The sequence below is a fragment of the Podarcis vaucheri genome, assembly GCF_965113315.1.
Source record: "Podarcis vaucheri genome assembly, chromosome: 8".
NCBI lineage: Eukaryota > Metazoa > Chordata > Lepidosauria > Squamata > Lacertidae > Podarcis > Podarcis vaucheri.
In genome coordinates this window covers 47,862,786-47,881,166 of record NC_138766.1, presented here as the reverse complement: position 1 = coordinate 47,881,166, position 18,381 = coordinate 47,862,786, and the positions used below count along the sequence as shown (strand labels likewise).

Here is an 18,381-nt window from a genome sequence, read left to right as displayed (position 1 = left end):
CGCTTGTGGGCGGCCGCATCCGAGGGGAGGAGGTTGGAGGGGGAAGCAAATGCCGAGGAGGCTCGAAGAACAGGGAAGAGCTAGAGAGGAAGGGGCGGCCCCACAAGTTAGAGCCCCACAAGGCGGAAAGAGGCTGGCCGGAATCCTGGCTGAGTTAGGGTCGCGCTGCGATGCAACTCCAATGGGGTGATCGCGCGGTGTTTGCGCTTATCCTGGAGCACCGAGCCTAGCTGCGCAACTATGCCTTTTTCACGCATTTCCCGCCCTGCCTCAAAGAATTCTGGGCGCGGTAGTTTCTTAAGGGTTGCTGGAAGATGAACTACAGGGCCCAGAATTCTTCGGTGCCTCCAATGTGCTTTAATGGGGTTTGCGATTGAACTCAGAAAAACAAACAAACCTGTTTCTTTAATAGCATGCACAGGCGCACTGCAATGCTAACTTTCTCCCAAACACACCCCAAAAATGGATACTGTTTCTCAGGTTTATTATGGCATAAACTTTTGTGGACTTACGAGTTTATACCACAATAAATGTGTTACAGTACAGTGGTACCTCGGGTTAAGTACTTAATTCGTTCCAGAGGTCCATACTTAACCTTAAGCTGTTCTTAACCTGAAGCACCACTTTGGCTAATGGGGCCTCCCGCTGCTGCCGCGCCGCCAGAGGACGATTTCTGTTCTCATCCTGAAGCAAAGTTCTTAACCTGAGGTACTATTTCTGGGTTAGCGGAGTCTGTAACTTGAAGCGTATGTAACCTGAAGCGTATGTAACCCGAGGCACCACTGCACAATTGTCTACTTAGAAGCCCCATTGATGTCAATGTTGCTTACTCCCAGATGAACAGGATCAATTGCAGCCTTAAGTCTTGCCCCCTCCCAATAAAGTAACACATCAAAGACTTGGGACTTGAGCATTTATGGACACATCCTCTTTGACTAGGAAGTTCTTTCCTCAATCCTTGATGAGGATAGGGATTCTCCATAGTTATTGGTATAGAAAATGCTTTTTGCAGGTGCACTTTAATCTATACATTCCAGGAGTGGGCAAGCACTTCAGATGTAATTGGACTCCCAAACTGCCCCAAGCCAACGCCAGCATGTCCAGTGGTCAGGCATGGTGGGAGTGGTTATAGAACAGCAGCAGAAGAACCACAGATTCCCTACTCCATCTCTATTCCATTGTTCAGCCTCTGGCACTGAAAACAGGCATTACTGCTGAGATCTGGCACAAGTTCTGAAGATTTAGCAGCTGAAACTTTTTCCAGCTTGGACCTAATGTTAAATGTGTGCCAAGCAGGTGATGGCTGTTAATGATCACCCTAACAAAACAGGCTTTAAATCAAAGGGAATGTTAATGCTTTAATATCTAAAACAAACAGGCCAGGCCAAAAATATCTAAAACAGACTAATCCAGAGAGCTACTGTACCATTTGTCGCCTTTTGAACTGGAACCTTTAACTCAGCCTGAACAACCCCTTTGATCTGCACCAATTAGCAAGTGATCATGTTTCTCTCTATACCAATGAAAACTTCACTTGCTAATTCTTGCACCCCAAGCTCCTGCTACAGGTGCAAGAGCAGGTGAGGCCACGATTAAAATGACAGACTGTTAAGTCAACCCCAGTTAGAACACATCCTGGAAAAAGCCCACTACTAGCTATGTTGAAAGAGCATCTGAAAGGCTAGCCAGTATATCAGTTGGGCCTTTGCAATTATCTGGTATTCCTGGTATGCCTTCTGGTGCCTTCTCCTTGGTCTTCCTGCAGTTCCTGTGCTGACCTTCTGCCCAGCTCTTGTAAACTGCCTTCAGCCCTCAACATTCCCTGTTTCAGTGGGAAGGAATTGTATGTGGTGACAGAAGTTTCAAACTTTTGCTAAGCCCTTATTTATCACCATCACTGATTGAAAAGCTTTTGGCCTGGGATGAAATTGGGCCATTTTGAGAAGGGTTGCATGAATAGCTTATATAAAAAAGACTGAAATAAGTGGTATTATCCTTATTTAACATGTTCTCCTAAAGAAGCACAACAGGCCCCATGAAACTGCTCCTATGATACTGTGTTTGAAGCTGCCTCCACTGTAATGTTTTGCATCCCTGAAATGCTTTATTGGTATTGTCACCAAACTCTGTAGAACAGCTCAGTAGACACTTAGAAGTCTTTGAGAAGTATAATACTTGTGTCTTGCTTCTGAAAGGAGTGCCAATGAATAGAAAAGCAACATGATCATTGCACCATTTAAATGGGAGGGCGTAGAGATCTATTATTTCATAAAATTTATACACTGCTTGATCATAAAACCCCCTCAAAGTGGTTTACAAAAGGGTAAACAATAAAATCAAGAAAAAAATTCAAACATACAAAGTTAAAATGCTAAAACAGATTAAAACTACCTTAACTTTCTAAGCATCTGGGGTAGTATCCAAGTCATACTGAGAGCAGACTCATTGATATCTGGACAGAGTACTTTGTAAAGGTGGTGTTTTATGAAAAGTTCCTACTTCTCTGAAATAGTTGACTGAGATCAGTGACTCAGTGGGATGCCAACCTTAGAATTTTTGGAACATGCTAACTGTGGCCACAGTCCAGTTGCCCTGCTCAAAATTAACTGTACTTGCAAGTCTGTGGTTTTGAGGTAATACTTCTTAAATTCACTAGTCATTTCAAAAACAGCAAAAACTATTAAGCTTGGGTATCTGGGCTTCACGCCAGTTTATGTACACCCCAAAAAAATTAAAATGCCTTATGTTGATTATCAGGATATGCAAACAAATCAGTAAGGAGACATAATTGGCAAGTCAGAAGAGGCTGACGGGTAGAAAATGGACTAATTGAGGAAAATGCATAAATTGCTCATTAAAACACAGTAGAGCCAGGTCACAAAACATATTTAAAATCAGAGAAATAGGAACTGATAATATCACACCTTGTAATGTATGTCGTTTGTTACTCATGTGAAAGGTTGTGTGCATTTTCACACTCAAAATAGGCCTCAAGCTGATTTCATACACTTACTATCTCCCTCTCTCACACACACACGGACAGAGGGAAAGAGAGACTGCAAATAGATGGTATAAATAAGACATAGGAACAACCCCGTGGATATTGGTCTCTGCTGAAACTGCACATAGTGCTGCTTGATTAGCAGGAAGCAAAGCTGTGTCTCTTTCCCTTGAGCTGTGTGGGAGTCTGTCTACTGTACTTCTGAAATTAAGGGGGGAGAGTAGAGAAAGATCATCCCTGCATCTCTCTCCAATTTCTAGTAACTGGTTGTAGCACCGTTATCCTGAGATTTTCCCACGCCTGTGTGTTCTCCGCAAGGAAACAAATTTTTTCTAAGGCTGTTTTATCCTTGACAGTATTTCACTTGCTCTTCATCACAGACAGATGACTGGCCTAGAACAAAATCAATAGCTGGCCAAGGAGGCAGCAAAACCAGGGGTAAGAGACATTTGGGAGTTATCAGTGGAAGCAGAAAGTTTCAGGAATGAGCATCTTCCAAAGTAGTAGGGAGTTGTTAAGTGGGGACTTTTTGGATCAGGGTTCACTACCTCATCTAATAGGATATATATGCAAGATGTTCTGATATAATTTCATAGGAATATGAAGTGCTACTACCAATCACCATAATGCTATAGCCTACTTCAATAAGATTCAGAGGCAAATAAGTGGCCACTTTCAAGAAGTCTGGGTAAAAGTTGATTTAATCCAGGAAACTTGTATGGGGAAGAGTGCCCTGGAGTGCTCTGGAAATACAAATTGTCAATGTCAAAGCTATTAAACACTCTGCTCCAACAATTTGTTATTTTTTGAACTTTCATATCAGACATTTTTGAGGAAAGGGCTGTGGTTACGAATTGACATACATCTAGCAAAATATGACATTTAACAAATAGACTGTAATATAAATAAGCACCACTGCTGAACTGAGGAATAATGAGTTATGCTTAGATTTCCACAGATGTTAAACCATGGTTTGTTTTTGTAAACAGTATCCACTACACAATGATTATACTTTAGGAAGTTTAATTATGCAAAAGTAATAAAATATTAAAAATATTTGAGCTTGTGTACACAGCATGATAGGAAAACCAAACCAAAATTTAAGAATGAAAAGTTACCACACAATGTAGCTTCAACAAAACAGATGGGCAAGGTTTGCAATACAGTTTTAATCAGAAATGTTACATAACTGTTTCCATTAAAATATCAAAATCATTCTTAAATGATTGATTACAGTAGAGCAAGTGCTGAAAATACAATAAATGTAGTAGTTGAAAACATGTAAAAAGTTTGCATCGTAGTTTTGTTTTGTTTAGAAAACAGTATACTAGGATTTCTACAGTCATAATATACAGCGGCACTTCTGTACACTGGAGATGTGGGATTGGCTGTACAATATTGAATGAAGAATGAGGTTGTGGAAGAAGACATGGGAAACAATGCACAAAACTAAGCTTTTGTGTCGTTTGCATTAAAAACGAGCTGAGATTGCATGGAAGTAGTGTCTGAGAAATTATAACCAACAGCACAATCTGTTGGGAACTTTCCCAGCACGGATCTCTTTGAAATGAACAGGAGCAACACAAGGAAATGGTGGCATCCATTCTTTTCAGCTGTGTTTCTGCATAATTTTCTTAATCACTCCCAGTCCACTGAGGAGCAAACCACAACCACACACACACACACACACACACACACACACACACACACACCACTCATGCAAGAGGCTGCTGTGGGGTGCAAACTCCCCAACACCTACCAATGCAGCTCACACATGTGGAAGGAAGTGGAGGGGAGAGAATCCTGAGATCCACACACACACACATAGCAGTGATACTATTCAATTCATGGTACAGTTCAGTCTCTGATCTATTTGGCAAAGTACTGGAGCAGGGAATATCCACAAATACTGCTGCAGTCCTGGGACTGTAGCCCAAGAACTGCTGCAAAGTATACAAATTAATAACAAAACATTCATAATATCACAAGACGCCTCATCCACATGGAGCAAAGTAGTCGTTAGTGTTTTCTTATCGTTAATTGGTAAGGGGAAACAGTTCAGAGCGTATCTTAGAAGGGTTCACTTGCTCACTGATACGGAAACAGGACCGAGAAAATAATTTATGAAAAGTAATTAATATTCTAAGGGGGAGAAATTAAGTAAGCCCTGACCATCTGCAAGTTATAGCCTATATGGACTGCTGAAAAAAATGTTTAGAAGAATGCAAAATGAAACGCCAACAGAATAGTGATTCTTATAATCCTCTAGAGTTCTAAAGTGATGTTCAAAATTATTTATTTATTTATTGCATTTATAGGCCGCCCTTTTCAGCCCAAGGTGGCACACATAGCTCTCCCCCATCCCCACAACCACCCTGTGAGGTAGCTTAGGCTGAGAGGCAGTGCCTGGCCTAAGGACCCCCAGGGAGCATGAATCCCAAGTGGGGATTTGCACCCTGCTCTCCTTGGCACTCTAACCCCTATGTCATACTGGCTTAAGAAAGCAGCTCGGGAACCTATCAGGGTTTTTCTTTTCTTTTTTAAAAAAAGATAAGCTGCTATAATTTAGGTGAATTTAATTTAAAATCAATCCTGTTAAACAAAATTAAAAACATACTTTATAAAAATAATTAATTTTTGTAGTGTACTGTATTACTTTTAATAAAAAAAGTATGTCAGTGTCAAGTTCCTATTTGCCAAAACAGCTTAATTACATCAAAGATTTGAGGTAAAAGACTTATCACAAAGAAAGTTGTAGATTTGTAGATACTGAGGGCATTCTTTTTAAAATACATAATCGTTTTTCATGAACTGGCTCATAAAGTTAAGTGTTTTTTTGTTTCCTCACTATACAAATGTTGTTACAATGAATTGTTCCATTTGTTAATAAACATCCAATCAATATCAGAATAATTTACTGATGTGTTGCATTATTACATAAATGTAATTGCATTACCCATTCTAACATACAGGAAAAATCACAATCTCATAATTTATTTTCTACATAGAACCCTTAGAAAATTTCATAGTTAGGGGTGCATAAATGATAAGGGAAAAGGCAACATAATTGCACCGTTTTACAAAAAATATTGTAGGAGCAGAATTCAAAACTCCCGATGCAACAAATGTAACCATTAAGAACTAAATCCATACGATTTGTCTGATATGACAATGATGTTGATCATAATTTTCACAGAAAAAGTTTGTTGTGCAGAATTTTTTTAAAGTAAAATTGGCAAATTCTAACAATGCCAACGGCACATTATTGCTTGATATGTCAGAGGTTATGTTAACTACTATTACTTCCAAATATAACTAAGGACAATATGCAGGTGGAAGAAGACTCCTCCACGCTTGCCACTAGCTGAATCTAGTGGGGTGAATATGCAAAGCCCGGGGGGCGGGAATGGTAAATCCTACCAACCCCTCCCCCTTCCACACACAGCCACTTATTGGTGGGAGTTTGGCTTTTCTAAACAGCCCTTCCATGTGCAAACCCTGTTCTGTATGCATGCTCTGTTGGCTTGGTGCTTGAATATAGTATGCAACAGCTGGGCCAACTAACCATCAATAATTTGCTGTCAATAATCTAATACTAAATATATTGGGCTCCTCAACTTTTCACACTTTTTCCCATAAATACTTTGTTAATGATACATAAGAGTATCTTCTTAAGAAAAGCAGAAGTGCAATTTTGTGAATCCCTGAACTAGCAATGTTTTATAGGAAGCATATGTATCTACTGACCACTTCTCCCTCCCTCTCTCTCTTTCTCTCTCTCTCCTGAAAGAAGCTCACAAGATTGAGGCATGTTTCACAGGGCATTTCTCTCTGAAAGGCTACCTCTTGAAAGAATGATGAGACTTTCTCTTTCCCCCTGATTGCATCAATTCAACTTGTGGTTACCTTTATAATTTATAATTAAAGTATAGCAGAAGTGGGGGTGGAGATCAACTTGCATATACTAATTTTCAGTTACATTAACATAAAAGTATCTCTACAGTGCATTAATGCTCTTCACTTCCACTACTGAGGTCTACAATTTAATCAAGTTTATCATAAATTGTCTGGTTTTTAAAAGAATACTTTCCTATCATAATTAAATCAATGTAAAATGGGTCTCAAGATCACAACTGTAGTCTATCTCAATTTTTGGACACAGGACATTTTATAAAATTGGAACAGAATTGTTTGGTCCCGTACACCTCCTTTCTTATTCTCAGAACATTTCCATTCAGAAGTTTATCTAATTGCTGGTGTTCCCTTTGCAGTACAGATAAGACAAGAGAAAAAGAAACAGATTAGCTGTGCCACTCTTATGAACTGTAATGGTAACACTCATTTTACCACCAATTTTAAGGTATGCTTCTTCTGGACCCTGACAGAATAAGGAAGGAAAATATCACATCATTGGTACATTTGGGTATAACACTTTAAAAAGTGGTTTTGTGCAATTGTATTATGGAATTCCAGTTTGCTAGCCATCAAGAGCATGCAAATGGCAATTTGCTCTCCTCTGAGTCCTTCCAATCAGCAAGGATTTTTTTTTGGAAGTATTTTATATTTGGCAGATTTGTGCAATGAATGTAGGCCAAAGACTTATAAATTATCTCCAGGCTGGTACTGTGGTTCTGTTGCAGTAAAATAGTCTTCTAAGAAAGATTGAATATACTCAAATGTTGGTCTTTCATCAGGATCTTTCTTCCAACACAGTTTCATTAACTCATGGAGAGATTCTGGGCATCCTTGAGGACAAGGCATTCTATAGCCACGTTCCACTTGTTCCAAAACTTCCCGGTTTACCATGCCTAAAATTATACAATATGGATTGAAGTTTATAGTCAAGAACATGGAAGAGCTTTTAAGGAATGGCCAGTGATTTTCTGGCCTTTTGAGAATCTATGAATAACGGATGTATCTGAAACAAGATATTAGCTGGGTTCAGATGTAATGCAAACCCATAGTTTGTGTCGCTAAGCTATGACTGTCTGAGTTTTCAAACCTGAAGTCAGTCATAAGTCTTGGTTTGTTTGGGGGGGGTGTGTGTGACAAACCGAGATCTGAAACGAATAGACACTGTCTTGTTAACTACAGTTTGCAGTTTTGTCTATAGTTAATGTCAGGAGCTGGAGTCAGGGGCAGGTCAGCAACAAAACAACCAGTTTCAGTGAAGTTAACTCCAAAGAAACCAGAACAGCTCAGGCCTAGTGATCAGAGCAACTTTCCCCGGTAGGTCTTGCCCCAATGAGGCAGTTGCAAGGACTGAGGGTCTTCACCTTCCCACGGCTCTCCTCACACAGGTTCTTCCCCAGCAACCTGGGGCTCCTTCATCTTCTCTCTCTTTGCAACAACTTTTATATACCCCCAGGCCTATTGATATCATTTTCATATTAGTCTTTGCTGATAGGTTGGTTTTAGCTCTTTTATTTTTGAAATGTTCTGTTTACTGTGACGGACGTTTGTTTTATTTCATGCTGGGACAGCTTTTAGCATTGAATTTATTGTATTATTGTGGTGGTGTAATCTTGTTTCACATATTGGTATGTACACTGCCTAGAAAATTGATTTTCTGAGGTGGCCAAAATCAATAATAGTATAATATATAGGCTCCAGTCCTTTCATAAAGCAGAACCACCTAACTAAACTAACAAATTAATCTTCAGTACTTTTAGCTTAGTGGTGAACTCTTGTTCACATGTGGAAACAATGCTGGAGACAAACCAGTTTTGAATACTAGTGAATAAAACAGGCTATCTTGCACTGCATGAATTTTTAAGCAAAAAACACACAGCAAGAAATAGAACAGTGAGTTAGCTCACACATTCAAGATACCATATAAGCAAACAACAACATTATTATTCTTTTTTTTTTTACCTGGATATGGCACACGACCCTTTGTTACAAGCTCTGTCAACAAAATTCCAAATGACCAGACATCAGATTTAATTGTAAACCGACCATATAATGCAGCCTCAGGTGCTGTCCACTTAATTGGGAATTTGGCCCCTAAAAGTGGATAGAAGTATAAAAAGTAGTTTTGGTGTGAATTTGCAAGATTGACTCTGTGGAGAGAATTCATAATTTTACAAGGCCAGAAGTATAAACATTTAAATAACCTTTTAAAATGTTTGCAGCCCTATAGGTTCATGGGGATCAAACACTGATGGGGTAACACCTTTGTTAGGACCAACCCCCCAAATTGCAAAATAATAACGTTTCTGAACTTCAAGCTAGATCTAATGTTATATAAATATAGCAATGATAGGGTTCAGGTATTATAGAAAAGCCCCAGTGTAGGATATGGTGTAATTTCAGAAATATAGAAAATGCAATTTCAGAATTGAAATAGAAATTTTTATTTCATGGTTCATGAGACTGCAAGGATGGTATGCAACTATAATATGTGTGTGAGAGAAACCCATGTTACAAGTGTGTATTGGGCCCCAAACAGTTATGCTTAGGCCCTGCTGATCATGAACCCAGATGTGGTTCTAGATTTTAAATCTCTCAAATTAATTCTGTTGGTTAACAAGAAATATAACAAAATAACAGATATACCTTGTCTGGCAGTGTACTCATTGTCCTCTATTAACCTTGCTAAGCCAAAGTCTGCAATCTTGCACACCAGGTTGTCTCCTACAAGGATGTTAGCTGCCCGAAGGTCTCTATGAATGTAGTTCATTCTTTCAATGTAGGCCATGCCATCTGCAATCTTTAAAAAACTGTATATTAACAAAACACTTCATAGCCTCCCAAATACTTAACATATACTAATAAACATGTTTGCACTTGTTTAGCTGCTTAAGTTACATTTTACAAAGTTACAAATGTGTCAACACTGATACTAGATCTTTACCATTTTTAGATTTAAGATTTTTAGACTTAACTATGCATATATTCTATTCAAGCTTGTAGTAATTATTATTTTGCAAACAGAATTAAAAGTTCTTCATAAACTGAAAAAAGCTATACACTAGTTAAAGCAGACTGTGTGTTCAACATTTACCCAATACTACTATGTTGTAACAAGATAATAATCTAGCAAAATGACCTCTCTTGATTTAAACAAGTACCTGAGCAGCCATATCCACCAACTGCGGAAGCTTTAAATATTTCCCTTCTCCTTCCTTAAGAAAGTCTAGCAAGCTACCTGCAGAAAGACATTAGTGCATTTATTTAGGTGCAGCTGGAAACTTATATGAGACATTATTAAAGTATTTTACAGGGAATGGTTCTAGGCTGTTTTCTCAGCTATGGAATCTGTTAGCATAGATAATATTCTTTGCAAAACACAGTAGTGTCCAAAACACAATGATTTCTCATAATTTTCCAAGGGACAGTTCAAAATAGGGTTGTCTCAAGCATATTGCCCAAACCTAATACTGACAGAATCAAAACGAAGGAAATAGATATAAGGGACTGCAATGCTGCTACTGCTGCTAATTCCTTGGATTTATCTGGATGAGAGGCTCAATGCTGTTAATTTAGAGCCATTTAAAATTTATTGAACATGAGACTCCCCAAAAAGAAACCACCTCCATAACTTTGTGAGGCACCAATTTTACACCACATATGCACAAACAAACAAGTGACCTGTGGAAATGGATGCAAATGTAGTATTGATTTATCTATTAGTCACAGGCAGCATTTGAGTAGAGCTCTCCCTCTTGCAAAGAGACTGGATTACCAGAATCTGTACAATAGCAGTTTCTACATTTACAGCAAGCAGCTAGGAAAATAATGGAACCGAAGCCAATTCAAATTTCATCTACTACTGCTATGCACCTGAGTGCATAAGTTTTCATCCACTCATGTACATTCACATACAGAAGGCAACATTAATTGACAATGGTTGTGTTCGCACACAACATTGAGCTAAGTCATGGTTGAGCACTGCATGGAGAAGCTGGAATGAGATTCATGCGCCCAATCTTTTTTTCCCATGTCACTAGTACATTGTTGTTTAAAAATCAAAGACTGTGGTTTATAACTTTATATTCTGTGAAAATATAACTAAATGTTGCCAAAATCCTCTTCTGGGCCACATGGAGGAGACTGAAGGGGAGGGAGCAGAGGAGCCTGTGTCTTGGCCTCATTTCAGCTGATGCACCAAGTGCTAAATTGGAAACAGATCAGCATGTCTGCAGTACAAGAATTATCCTTTTGTTTCAGATGCAAAAGACTCTATGAAGTCAGACTGTATCTGACATATAGGCTGAGTTTGCACAAAGCACTAAACCGCAGTTTAATGTTATGTTTATGAGCTTTGTACTTGTGTCTTCTCCCTCACTTTTCCTTCTGCATAGCTACAAGGGGGATATTGGAAGTATTAAGACCGTTAAGACATAATGACAAACAGTGGTTAGTTGAAAATGGAAGCAAATGCTTCCAGTTGACTCATGGTGGTCACAACCAGATAAGAAAGGACAGGGGGATGCGTGAACCTGGGACTTGTGCATGTAACACTGAACTATTGTTTAGCATTACATACCAAGCAGACCCTGTTTTAGAAAGTCTTATCTGAAATAGTTTTAAATGAATCTTTATTTTATGTAGCAATAGGATTGAAGCAAAATATTGATGCCATTCATATATAGGTTCCCGGAAATTTTCCCTAATGGAATACCAAACAGTTAAGCAGTTAAAACTGTGACAATGTAAGAAAGAAAAAAGAGAATATGTCAGTCTTTTAAAGACCATCAGATTACTTGCAAGGGAGACCCAGCAAACCAAACAACAGAATTTACAAAATATTTCCATTTCGATCTCTTTTGTATCCATCTAAGAAGAAATAAGTACCTTTTGTCATGAATTCAGTGACTATGTAGATTGGCTCCTCAGAAACAACAGCATAAAGTGGAACAAGTTTATCATGCCTTAATTTCTTCATTATTTGAGCTTCTTGTAGGAAAGCTTCTGGCATCATTGTACCAGGTTTTAGTGTTTTGATTGCTACTTTTGTAGTTCCGTTCCATGTTCCTATGGAAGCAGTGCATTATACTGTCAGTTACAGCAGAGAGAGATTTTCAGAATCTAATAAATAAATGGCATTAGACTAATCAGTTACCTATAACTGCTTTCTCTTTTTTTACTTTGAAAACTATATAGAGAATCATATTAAAATCCCTTTATTCATGCTTCATGAACCGATGAGAGGCGTTAATCTGAATCAGACCAATGGTCCACCTTGTCCAGGGTTGTCTACATTGATTGGCAGTTGCTCTCTAGGGCCTTAAGGCAGAAGTCTTCTTAGCCCTCCTTCCAGGGATCCTTTGCAAATGGGAGGAGCCAGACTGAACCTGGTTTCTTCTGCATGTAGAGCCTATGCTGCACCACTTAACTATGACCCTTCCCTGTGCAATGCTTACCCATCCATACTTCGCCAAAGCATCCTTGACCCAGCTTAACCTCTAGCCGCAAAGACTCTCTAGGAATTTCCCAGGCATCTTTTGCTAAACCTTGTGTCTGAGGTTTCACAGTTGGGCACACAGTTGTTAATTTATGACATAGGCCATCAGCATGATCTGGTAATTAGAAGAAGAAAAAAATCCCAAATAGTCACAATTTTCAACAACAAAAAGTCATTTCCATAAATTCTCTCATTTTACCAAAAGTGCTCTTTATACATCTTTTAATAATATCAAGATCTGCTTCTATATATTTTCATTTCTGCAGCTATATATGAAGCTGGAGGATTTAAGACTTACCTGTATAGTGCTTGACCAGCTTTTGCAAAGATTCAAATTGTGCTCTAGTTGTTATGTAATATCCACCATTATCAAGTTTTCTAATTTTGTAGTGTTTCACATTGTCACCTCTAACCTCATCCCAGTCACGTATAGAAAGGGAATAAGCACCTTGAAAAAAAGGTAAAAAAGTAAAGTTTTGCTTTTGTCAATGTATTTATAAACAACAATAGTTGTTTGCCCTATGAAATAACAAAATTAATGATATACCTTTTGTGGTTTCACTCTCACGGACTAAGAAAATACCACGTTGGTTCCCAGGATTTAAAAGTAATCTCTCTGCATCTTTCCTGCCCATCTTACCAAAATACCATCTAGATAATTCAAAGGAAAAAATATATGGTCAAATAAGGATTCTCTTGCTACAGTCTGAATAATACTGCAGTGTAAAGATAACATTTTACAAAAAAAAGTCAATTGCATCTCAAGTGATAAGAATATGGCTTTCCATACTGATCCTACTATAAACCTGCAATATTTTCTATTTGAACAGGAAGTATGGTTTCCTTCTTTATGGACTATGGTTTAAGAACCATGGAAATTGTTCCAAAGGCTCAGTAATAGTCTAAGTCTTTATTCTTATTCTTGAACTCTAGCCACTCTCTCGTACCCCATGGCAAACTCTTTTGTGGCCCACAGTTGTGGAATGACATGGGGGGGGGGTTAACTGCTCAATTAAAATAGTTAAAAATTCCACTGGACTAATGCAATCACTGGTTTTGCTGAGGCAGTCTTTGGATTGTAGCTTCAATGTAATTTTGTTGTTCCCCTACATTTTTTCATTTAAAATTCATTGTTCCATTGTAGTTTTGTGGTATTTTTTAAATGTCAAGCATATCAAACAGTATTTTAAAGCGAGGCAATATTTATAACTATTTATTGATTTGTGTGACATATCATTTTATATCCTATCATATCTTAAACACTCCAGACTAGCATAGAAACAAACATTAAGCAAGCAATAAAATTAAACTTATGCAACTGAATATTTATAGATTAAAAATAAACTATAGACATGGTTCCTTCTCATAATAATAATAATAATAATAATAATAATAATAATAATAATAATTTATTTATTTATACCCCGCCCATCTGGCTGAGTTTCACCAGCCACTCTGGGCGGCTTCCAATTGAGTGTTAAAAACAATACAGCATTAAATATTAAAAACTTCCCTAAACAGGGCTGTCTTCAGATGTCTTTTAAAGAGGAGGTAGCTGCTTATTTTCTTCACATTTGAAGGGAGGGTGTTGCACAGGACGGGCACTCATTCATACTGAGGTATGCAAAAGGAGTCTTCTGCTAGTTCTAGCTTTCCCCATAACCCAGGTGGGACTGAGATAAGACTGTAGATGGGAAAGCTTTCTAAAATTGTTCCCAGATTAATTTAGATATTATCCAAGTTCTCCTGGGGAAAAAACCCAAAAAACTGAAAATATTTTTCCAAGTCAAACCAAAGGTCCAATAAAAAAATTAGTGCCAGCCTTTGATGGTCCTATCAGTCCACCACACTCAGCACAACTCCTCTTTCCCCTCTTCCCTACATTTATCCAGAAATCTGGTAGCAGCAGTGGAAGTTGTAGAGAGGGAGAAGAAGAGAGGGGTATCTCTTTTCTCCTTCTTTCATTAACAATGCACTGGGTACAAAGGCAGAGTGGTCATGTGCAATTTAGTTCTCCCAAAGGTTGCTGCAACTGCAGTGCCCCACAGGAGACTTTACCTGTCTCATATTTCCCCAGGCTTACTGTCATATCAGGAAAACAGAAGGAGAGAAGGAACAAAGCCTTTCTGCTTAATTTTCTCCCTTGCCCTATGAATGCTCAGTGCTCCTGCTGCCTCCTTGCAAATGGTAAATGGAATTGCGTTAAGGGGGAAGTCATTAATTCTTCTTCAAATTTGATCATGACCTGAGCCAGATAAGAATTTGGGAGTTCTCATCTGATGTGGTGTTTAACAAGTTCCTTAAGTTTGCATCAAAACCTGGGTGAGGATAACTTCAGTGCCATCATAAGATGTAATCTCACCTATTCCTAAGATCCCTATGCATGCTAGAGGACTTAAGAGAGTGGATTGGTGGCAAGACAAAAAATGGTTGTCTAGTACGCAAAGCCTTTTTAAAAAAGCACTTAAAAATGCAGCAATACAGAGAGAGAGAGAACTGCTTTCACCCAAGATTTAGATAACAAAGTATGGTTCATAGCAACAAACACTGCATGATAAATAAATTCTTGGAGTATCTATGTCAAAGGACTTGCTAATGCATGAGTCATCAACCACTATTATTCAATTCCACCCACAGCAAGTTAATGGAAGGTTACTTTCATAATCTACAAGTAGTACTCCAGCAGTTTCCCAATGGAGGTGTAGCCATCTAGCTGTGTTCCATGACCCTGTTGCCCTTAGTAACTAGGATAGAATGTAAAAAATATTGGTAAATATAAAAATCTGTTAAACAAGCATTGTAGAGCATTCTTCTATCAGCATTAGATTAAGCATGTGCAATAATCCTTCATATTATGTGGCTTCAGCTCAAAGGGTTGCATGTACATATGAAAATCACAAATAATCAAAACCTTGGAGCCATCTCATGCCTAGCGGGTGAGCATGAGAGAGAGTAGTCGAATCTGGCCCCAAAGCTGTTGTAAATGGTATCTATTAATAATTTAGCTTCTCCCTTACCCAATATCTGCGGGCTGTGATGGGCCAATTATTGCATCAGCAGCTACACATGCAAATACCGTTCCCAAAACTCTGGTGTATGTTATGTAAATATAAGCTAAAATGTAAACAATGTTTATTAAGAGATTGGTTTCATTTAGTCCCTCAAGGCACTTGGAATAGGGCAATCTTTCGTCTTCCTATAATTCTGTTGAAAGGTTATGGGTGAAATGACTGACCAAGGACACAACAATGCCTTACTCTTCTGCTTGAATGGAGTCTGCAGGAGCTACGTAATTGCTAGGAATGTAGCCACTCTTTCCTGTTGCAATTGATCGTGCTTCCCACCAGTCTCCTTCCCTGGGGGGAAAAAAGGTATTACACTGAATATACATGAACAATAAGTCACTTGGCAAAGTGAAATGACATGAATACATAAACTGATCTTCAGTCCTGGCTTAGCTAATATGGCCTTATTGAAATTTAGGAAAATGGAATCTCAACTAAGTTGCACTAGAAACAAGTAAATTTCCCCCTGTTTAGGGGCAATTGTATGCAGTAGAAAGGTCAAATTCCACCTTGCCTCTAGTAAACCTTTGACCAATAATTGGAAAGGATGACTCTAGAAAACGGATCCTGAAAGGCTCTGGTTTCCCAAGGTTAGGAAGCCCTGAAGGAGACAGAATGTCCTCTCAACTCTGGAAAATAATGGAAAGAAGAAGAAGAAGAAGAAGAGTTTGGATTTGATATCCCGCCTTTCACTCCCCTTCAGGAGTCTCAAAGCGGCTAACATTCTCCTTTCCCTTCCTCCCCCACAACAAACACTCTGTGAGGTGAGTGGGGCTGAGAGACTTCAAAGAAGTGTGACTGGCCCAAGGTCACCCAGCAGCTGCATGTGGAGGAGCGGGGAATCGAACCCGGTTCCCCAGATTACGAGACTACCGCTCTGAACCACTACACCACAGTGACTTTTAAAAATAACTCTTCAATTAGGGAATAAAATATGATCATCTTCTGAATGTCAAAAAGCAGTTTCATTATTAGAGGAGACTTGGAATCTCAGAAGACTTGGAAACATCTTACTGCAAGTTCCAATTTGGCAAAAACTTTCATGATATATGCATATTAGATATAGATAGATAGATAGTGTGTGCGTGCGTATATATAATTATCTACTACCTGCCCTTTATTTTTTTATTTCTTACCCACTCTTCACTGTAAGGTCACAGGATGAGTTACAAAGATAAGATTATACAATTATAAAAAACAAATACAACTGTTACAATTCTAAAGCACATAAAACTATACCAAATGGATTAGAGCAATATGAATTCAGCAAGACTTGGGTCCCACAAAATAAGAAACCTTAACTGTTATAGGGCACAGAGTAAAGAAGTGCAACACTTCTGCAAGTGGCATAAACTATGCAATGAAGGGAGTTGCACAATTTAGGGGCTGCCGCAGAAAAATGCCCTCTTCCAGGCTGCCACTCACCACACTTCTGACGGTGGTGCAGCTAACAAGATGATGGTACTGTTCTGGAGATAATCCTGACCCCTAAAATGAACAACGGGTGCAATCCAGTTTCCCTTTGCATCCAAGCCCTCCTGCATGCATGGTCTGCATAGAAGTGGCTCTTACCATTGACTACAGAACCATAGGACCACAAGGGTCATCTAGTCTAACCGCCTGCAATGCAGGAATCTTTTGCCCAATGTGGGGCTCAAAACAACAACCCTGAGATTAAGAGTCTCATGCTCCACCAACTGAGCTATGCCAGTCAGTAGCCATCCTGTCAGCAGACAGATACACATGCCTAACATGTGCAGTCAGGTCTACAGGAAGATGAAAATACTTACGTGTTATTGATTATCTGGAACCGTTCGCCCTTCTTGAATGAAAGGTCATCTGTAGTTCTGGCTTCATAGTCATATAAGGCCACAAAAATAGTAACACCACCTTAGGAAAAGCAAAAATATGAAAATCAGGTCTTTTGCTAAACAGGAGGCATATAAAATGTTCTTTCAATTTCATCTTGAAGGTAATTTGAATGGGAAGAATGGGCTGCATCCAGACGAGCTCCGTTGCACCTAGGTCCTACTAAAATCCATGTGAAATGTTAGTCATGATATACCATATTGACCCAAATATAAGCCACACCAGAATATCAGCAGCACCTGTAAAATTCAAGGGGGGGGGGAGAGAAAAAAAGACAATACCTGAATATAAGCAGCTCCCTTAAAATTCCACAGGCACTCACACCCATTCCGTTTTACTGTATGTCTGTTTCAGTAGCGATATCATAAAAGCCAATTTTTGGTAAGGTCGTGAATTTAAGACGCATTTTAACTTTTCACGGTCCGAATTTGGAAAAAAAGTGAGGCTTATATTCAGGCCAATACGGTAAGTTCCATTTATTGCAATGGAAACTAAAAGCAATTTTCTTGATCTGGATCTAATGCAATGTCTGTAGGTGTTTTCCAATGGGAACATTGCCCAATTTCAATTTATTAGTTTTAAGAATTCTGGTTAACTCCTACTGCTTTGATATTCGAGAGCTGAATTTCACATTATGATTCTAATACAGGCTGACTACATTGCATGTTTAAAAACTCAACAAATACGGCTCTACAATAAATGACTGGGCAAGGGTTCCAGCTGTATGTTTACCATGTGTGTTCAGACCCTTCAAACACTTCAGGAAGAAGAAAAAACAAAACATCACAGTTGAGCTTTGTAGGAACTCCATATACACACACGTGTGTGTGTGTGTGTGTGTGTGTGTGTGTGTGTGTTGTGCTTCAGTGATTATTTCTTACTCCAACTGCCAACTGGAGAGTAGCAAATAAGTTTGAAGAATAAGGAATGCAAGTGACACAGATGATGGCACCCTTTCTCACTCAGCAACTCCAATCAGCAGATGTATCTGTTCCCCATTATTCAGCCCCATGTTTTCCTTTCTACCCATAGGCAGC

General features: G+C 38.7%; 1 protein-coding gene and 1 long non-coding RNA gene across 3 annotated transcripts in view; one reads left to right on the top strand and one right to left on the bottom strand.

The window, feature by feature from the left end:
• The first annotated feature begins 307 nt into the window (after nt 1-307).
• LOC309539217 lies at nt 308-4,442 on the top strand. The gene is made up of 2 exons (XR_014222771.1): nt 308-532; nt 777-4,442. It is a non-coding gene; the product is annotated as an uncharacterized lncRNA (long non-coding RNA).
• Nucleotides 4,151-18,381, bottom strand: part of YES1 (YES proto-oncogene 1, Src family tyrosine kinase) — a 30,448-nt gene continuing 16,217 nt past the window's right edge. For both annotated transcript variants that reach the window (XM_082235170.1, XM_082235169.1), the window contains 10 exons: nt 17,266-17,365; nt 15,668-15,766; nt 12,958-13,061; nt 12,709-12,858; nt 12,370-12,525; nt 11,801-11,980; nt 10,075-10,151; nt 9,560-9,713; nt 8,876-9,007; nt 4,151-7,809 (listed from right to left, as the gene is read on the bottom strand). In XM_082235170.1, the coding sequence (XP_082091296.1) occupies nt 7,601-7,809; nt 8,876-9,007; nt 9,560-9,713; nt 10,075-10,151; nt 11,801-11,980; nt 12,370-12,525; nt 12,709-12,858; nt 12,958-13,061; nt 15,668-15,766; nt 17,266-17,365 (1,361 nt within the window). In that variant the 3' untranslated portion in view covers nt 4,151-7,600. The remainder of the gene's footprint in view (nt 7,810-8,875; nt 9,008-9,559; nt 9,714-10,074; nt 10,152-11,800; nt 11,981-12,369; nt 12,526-12,708; nt 12,859-12,957; nt 13,062-15,667; nt 15,767-17,265; nt 17,366-18,381) is intronic.